At 57.1% G+C, this 6,000-nt stretch overlaps 1 protein-coding gene, 1 long non-coding RNA gene and 1 other non-coding gene across 4 annotated transcripts in view; 1 reads left to right on the plus strand and 2 right to left on the minus strand.

Annotated features, from left to right (window-relative positions):
• The window catches only part of EPB41L4A (erythrocyte membrane protein band 4.1 like 4A), a 176,910-nt gene extending 173,121 nt beyond the window's left edge, over positions 1–3,789 (plus strand). For both annotated transcript variants that reach the window (XM_072736581.1, XM_072736582.1), the window contains 2 exons: positions 520–601; positions 3,248–3,789. In XM_072736581.1, coding sequence (XP_072592682.1) covers positions 520–601; positions 3,248–3,376 — 211 coding nt within the window. In that variant the 3' untranslated portion in view covers positions 3,377–3,789. The remainder of the gene's footprint in view (positions 1–519; positions 602–3,247) is intronic.
• On the minus strand, positions 1,726–5,713 carry LOC140595417 (uncharacterized). Its single transcript, XR_011997003.1, has 2 exons — positions 5,552–5,713; positions 1,726–5,242 (listed from the first exon to the last, which is right to left on the minus strand). It is a non-coding gene; the product is annotated as an uncharacterized lncRNA (long non-coding RNA).
• Positions 5,387–5,514, minus strand: LOC140595557 (small nucleolar RNA SNORA13). Its single transcript, XR_011997291.1, has one exon. It is a non-coding gene; the product is annotated as a small nucleolar RNA SNORA13 (small nucleolar RNA).
• Positions 5,714–6,000: the final 287 nt, after the last annotated feature.

Genomic DNA, 6,000 nt, shown 5'->3' on the forward strand with positions numbered 1-6,000 from the left:
CATCAGGTACTTGGTATTGTTGTGTAGGAATGTGAATCATTGAACTCTGAATTAAGGCTCAAAATTTTAGTAAATATCAGTAGGTTGCAAGACAGGCTAACCCAGCAGAGAGGTAGAGGCCAGGTTTTGTGTATTTTTTTTGTTTGTTTGTTTGTAAAATGTAGAGCATGGCTATTTATAGCTCCATGGTTTTATAGAAAAAGGATAAATGGCCAAGAAAATGCTTCTGTGGAAACAAACAAAAAAAGCCATTTATACATGTCACAGTAACAAAAGCACAAGGGAACCACACCTGTTTTGTTCTTGGTTCTTCTGTTTATTTGCTGTGATTTGGGGCAAGTTACTTGACCTGCTCAACGTAATCCAAAAGCTCCGCCCGCCCCCTCAGTAAACCATGGTGGCCGGCCCTGGAAGGGATACGAAGGGGTGTAGAACGTGCTGTCCCATCACCACCTTCCAGCTCTGCTCAGGATTCATTAATTCTATCTAATCATTAATTCTGAAACAAATTCTCTGCAGTTCAAAAACCGAACTGGTACCCCCACTTCCTGTGACCCATTCTTCAGACGCTCAGGGTTCCGGTGGCTCCACGGTTCATCAGGTTGGTCAAATGTTTTAAGGTGTTGGTACCGATGACAATTTTTCAGAAGCGCTTTTCTGAAAGTTCTTGGGGACGTAGGGCAATGAATCTCAGACTCCAGTGAGAGCCGGTAATTCTTTTTTAAGGTTTATTTATTCATGATGGGGGGGGGGCGGGTAGAGACACGGGCAGAGGGAGAAGCAGGCTCCATGCAGGGAGCTGGATGTGGGACTCGATCCCGTTTCTCCAGGATCAGGCTCCGAGCTGAAGGCGGCGCTCAACTGCTGCGCCACCTGGGCTGCCCTGAGAGCCTGTAATTTTAAGTATATTTTAAGCACGTACAACTGCTGTTTCTCTCCCATAAAAATGCATGTAAGCACATACATAGTTTTCTATGTAAACTCAGGGGGTTTATGGACAACCTAAGAAAACCGACTTAGCCATACTCGTCATATGCTACCCGTTGTTTCTCCTGATTCATTTTGTCACTGAGCAGGGACAGAAAGCCGATGCTAATTTGTTAGGTTCTCTGGGAAGAGATGCAGAGATGGAGGTCTGCCTGGAGGAAGAAGTCTGTTGGAAAGCTCCTAGGATCAACACTTGGGAAGTGAAAGGCCAGGGTTGATGTGTATGGCACAGGGAGCTCTAGCACTGACACGGCCCATCCAGGGCCCCCACCTGGACACAACGCTGCTGGGCCTTTGCATAATCACACTCCCCACGTACCAAGTCCCTGGTAAAAAGGTGCCAGGCGGAGGCTGTCTTCAGCTGAGGCTCGTTCCTTGGAAGGGCTCAGGTCTTAGCCGTATGGAGCCAGCACTCCCCGCCGCGGCAGATGGATGCCTCCGTCCAGGTGGAGATCTGGGTGCTCGGTCACCACCTCCACTAGTCTGCCTCATTTTAGATTAGTCTGGGACAGCTAACAGGTTGTCCAAATCATTCAAGTCGATAATCTTCTAAAAATTTATATTCAAGATCAGTGGTTTACGGTTTGCATTCAGAGGGACTGGCATTTGTCTCCTCTGACTTGTAGGACTGTGGACAAATAACTTCTAAACTAGTTTTCATGCAATGTAGGCAAATAACCTGTTTAGGCTTACTGTGAGGATTTTTCAGGACTTTTTGTCTAAAAACTCAAAGTTGGATCCAATACAAGTAAGGATTTCATTTTATTGTAGTTTTGCTTTTCCAACTACTCTGGACTCCGTCATCACCAACACTTAAGAATCTCAAGACACTTATGCACATTCATAGACTAACTCACTTTGCTGAATACAAGAGCAGAGCCCATGCACCTCCATCAGTGGCTCTCGGCTTCTGAGCTGCTCAGTCACCTGACTGAATGCCAGACATCCCATGCGCACAGCTAGGATGATGGGGCGTAGTCTGCCAACTGGTCTACAGGCTAAGTGCAGTCTGTTTTTGTACCGCCCAGTAGCTAATAGTGGCTTTGACATTTTTTTCTTTAAAAGATTTATTCAGAGAGAGGCAGAGACACAGGCAGAGGGAGAAGCAGGCTCCATGCAGGCAGCCTGACGTGGGACTCGATCCTGGGTCTCCAGGATCACACCCCGGGCTGCAGGCAGTGCCAAACTGCTGTGCCACGGGGGCTGCCCTGGCTTTGACATTTTTAAAGGGTGGTTCTTAATAAGGGGCCAGGGCCAGGGGGGGAAACAGGGAATGAGCAGATGTAGCCCACAGTCTGGCCCTTCTCAGAAGAGGGTTTGCGGACTCCTGGCCTAGACATGGAACACACAGAAGCGAACCAGCAAAGTCTAAGTATTCAGTAGGCATCACGGAGAAATGAAGGGCGTGTCAGGTCAGCAGGTGACAGAGACCGTGGTGGAAGAGAGCCGGGTGGAAAACTGACCTTGCAGTGGGAGCCACCCTGGGGTGGGGGGGGGGATCGTGAGACAGAGTTACATGTAAAGGGAGTTTGGGCTGAAGGCCATTGTGGCCTGAGCGGGGCGGGCAGGAGCCAGGCTTTAGACACCAGAGTGTGGATTTTACTCTGTGCCAAAGGGAAACCCCGCTCCAGTTGCCCCGTGGAGAAAGATCTCCCACACAGGGAAGCAGGAAAATCCCGTTTCCTCCTCCTGCTGCGGTGCCTGAGTTGTGGTGGCGGCGCAGCCTGTCCATGCCTCGCCTTGCTCAGCGACTGTAGAAGTCCGCGACTGGGCTCTGGTTCCCTGTACTTCCCAGAGATCCGCTGGCAAAGGACAGGTGCTGTGCACTGACCCACAGCTGGTGCTGGCGGGGGGGGGGGGGGGGGGGGGGGGGAGACGGACGCCACCTACCACATTGCTGGTCCCCTCCCCACTGGCTCCCTGCAGGGCTCTTCTCTGGATTATCTAGACATCATGCCCTAGAATGCCCTGGATTCTGCCTTGGAGCTTAGTTTAGGAGGAACCCGGGCGAGAACTGACACCCACCTGGTACAATACACAACCGGTTCCCCTGCACTATTACGTTACCAGGTTCCACCTGAAAGATTTAAACCATCTTCACGTTGTTGTAACTAGAGCATTTGTTGAACAGCTTTTGATACTGTGAAGCTGAAGTATTTTGTAGTCCAAGGTCTTAAATGTAAGAAAAACTTGATTTCTGAAATTTATTAATAAAATTGGTTTTGCCATTTTCTCCTCTGAACCTTTTATTTCCTTCTAGACAAGGAACGGATCTAAGGACAGCCTGATGGAGGAGAAATCTCAGATCTCTACAAGCAACCTGGCTGGAAAGCACACAGCAAAGACCGTGAAAACTGTCCAAGCTTCCCGCTTCAGGACGGAGACCTGATGCTGGGGAAGGGCCTGGGCCGGAGGGGTGGCCGCCTTACTTCCCAACTGTGAATCCAGGATCCACATCCTCTTGGACCTGCAAGGTTTCATCAGAAAGACTGAACCTGTTGCATCTTTTAAAGGCCAAGCAGCCTGTGTGCAGGAGGCCGTTATTGGGGAACTCGGACAGGCTTGGGAGCTCGTTCACTGGATGCCCTGTTCTTCCGGGAAACCGCCACCACCTTGTGGCCACCAGCGAGGGCAGAGGCCTCGGTTGAAGCTCTGGACACTGGTGTGGGGCTGGTGCTGCAGGACGCACCACCCGTGAACCATAGGTGGGTCTCGGCCAGAGAATTGTTCTCGGGATACTGTGTGTGGCGGGAGCCCCACCGGTTATTTACAAATGTATAAAGCTTTGAATGTTGCTTTGAATTTCTAGTGTCCTTGTGTTTTCAGAAGAGAATGTGTGGATCAGTTGACCTGAGCTCACAGACTGTGGTCCTGGTCACAAGTGGTCCTCCGCCCACCTAGCTCCCAGGACCCCCAGACTAGTTCCTTGGGAAGGGGCTGTACCAGGGAGTAGGAGTCGTCCTGCAGGACGTCCGTCCATCCGCCCCCAGCTGCCCCAACAGGAAACCCTCTCCTCCAGTCCCTGCACCTGTGCTTTGGAGCCCACTCTCCCAGGTGTTCATCTGTGAACTCTTCCACCTAAAGCAGCCAACTCTCAGGCCACAGATCCCTCGCCAGCTGTTCCGCTCCCCAGGCTCCCTGAAGTGCGTAGGCTTGGCCCCCACTGCTCCAGCACAGCCCCTGCTAAACTACCTTGTCCCCACATCCCAGCGGGGACTTTGGGGCTGCTTTGCGACATCTGACGTGTGGGCTCTCATGGTTCCTATGGTTCTGACCTCCTACCTGGCCAGCTGGGCTCTCAGCCCTGTCCCTCTGGGTGCCTTTTCCTTGTGCCACAGCCTTAAAGCTGTCAGGACCAATGTGTCCACAGCCCCACGTGGATCTCCCAAAAGCAATCCCAATTCCCCTGCTTTAAAATGCTGCTCCGGCTGGACTCAGGACCCGTGGCTGGTGACCACGCACGACCACACACCAGTCCCTGACCCCATTACAGTCCGGCGAGCTTTGCCCCCCGAGCCTCCTCTCCCGGCTTCATCGCCCTGGTCCGAGGGGCCGGCCTCCTGCCTCCCGGCGGGCCCACTGCACCCCTGCAGTGTCCTGATGCCCCTGTCAGCGGCCTCCGGGAGGCAGGCGGGCCCCTCCCCTCCCCGTTCAGGCTCGGAGCACCGCGGGCCCCCAACTGCCATCCTCCGGGCTCCTCCAGGGCGCGTAGGGGCTAAACGACGGCGGCCACGGGCCGGCTGCCCTGCCAAGGTGACCCCCGCCCTCGGGCTCACGCGCTTGCTCAGGTGTCCTCCTCGGTCAACTGCAGGGGCCGGTGTCACGAGGGGAGTCTGTCCGTGACGCCATTCCGGCCGCTCCTCCCGAAGGCAGGACTGTGTTGCGCACCCGCGCGTCCCCACTTCCTAGTGTGTCCCTGGAAAACTCAATAAATTGTCTGAACGCTCGGGCTACTCTTTCCTGCAAAGCGAGTGCCGAGGGTCCGCGGCCTACCCCCCGGGACAGTCCGGGCGCAGCGGCCGTGACCCACGCCGACCGCCTAGCGGGGGCTCCGCGGGGCTCCGCAAGCCGCGACGGGCCCGTCTCCCGGACCTCACACCCGGTTTCCCTTCGGGGTTTTGGTGAAAATGCTCTTTGCCGGTGGTCAGCCAGCCACGAAGCCGAGCGGCGCGACGACACGCTTATTCGCAGGCCCCGTGCGGTGCGCTGGTCGGGGCCGCGGCGTCCGCTCGCCCGCCTCCTCTCCGCGGACTCCCTAGAACGCAAGGCAAAGGTCAGCTGGAGGGCGCGTGTCCGCGGGCCGCCCGTCCCGCCTCCCACGCCGCCCGTCAGGCCGCAGGCGCGGCGCCGACGCGGGGACGCGCGACCCGACGACGGAGACGCGGGCCGCGTGGGCGCGAACTGTGACCGGGCGGCGCGCGCCCCAGACCCGCGGTCCGGGCAGGAGGCGCCGCCCGGGGCTTGCTTTACGCCTTTTCTGACACCGCGTTCACCAGTTTCCGAAAGTGAACGGGCAACACAAAGGCCGCGGGCGGAACCCCGCGCGGGACGGCCGCGCACTCACCTGCGGCGCCCCACGCTCCGCGGCGCTCCTGCCCGTGCGCGCCCGACCCGCCCCTCCCTGCCCCCCGCGGCCCGCGGCCCACGTGGCCGGGCCCGGGACTCGCGGCGCCCGAGCCTCCGCCCAGCCGCCCTGCCCGGGCGCAGAGACAGGAAGGGGCGCTCGCTGCTCCCACAATGGTTTTCTACGACCGGAAGGGCCCACCGTCCGGGGCGCGCGGGGGGTACGGACTGTACCACTGGCCGCCAAGTTCTCGCGAGACGCAGCGCTGGGCGCGCGGGTGTAGGGCCCAGGATGGGCAGTGCGGCGGGGCTCCGGAGGAAGGAGCACCGGGATTGGCGGGGGGCCGGGCTTCCGGGAGGGAGCAGGACAGGGATTGGCTGGGGGTCGGGATTGGCAGTGAGGCGGGACACCGGGAGAAAGGTGTACAGGGATTGGCGGGGGCGGGGCTC

Source organism: Vulpes vulpes, chromosome 14 (genome assembly GCF_048418805.1).
Source record: "Vulpes vulpes isolate BD-2025 chromosome 14, VulVul3, whole genome shotgun sequence".
Lineage (NCBI taxonomy): Eukaryota > Metazoa > Chordata > Mammalia > Carnivora > Canidae > Vulpes > Vulpes vulpes.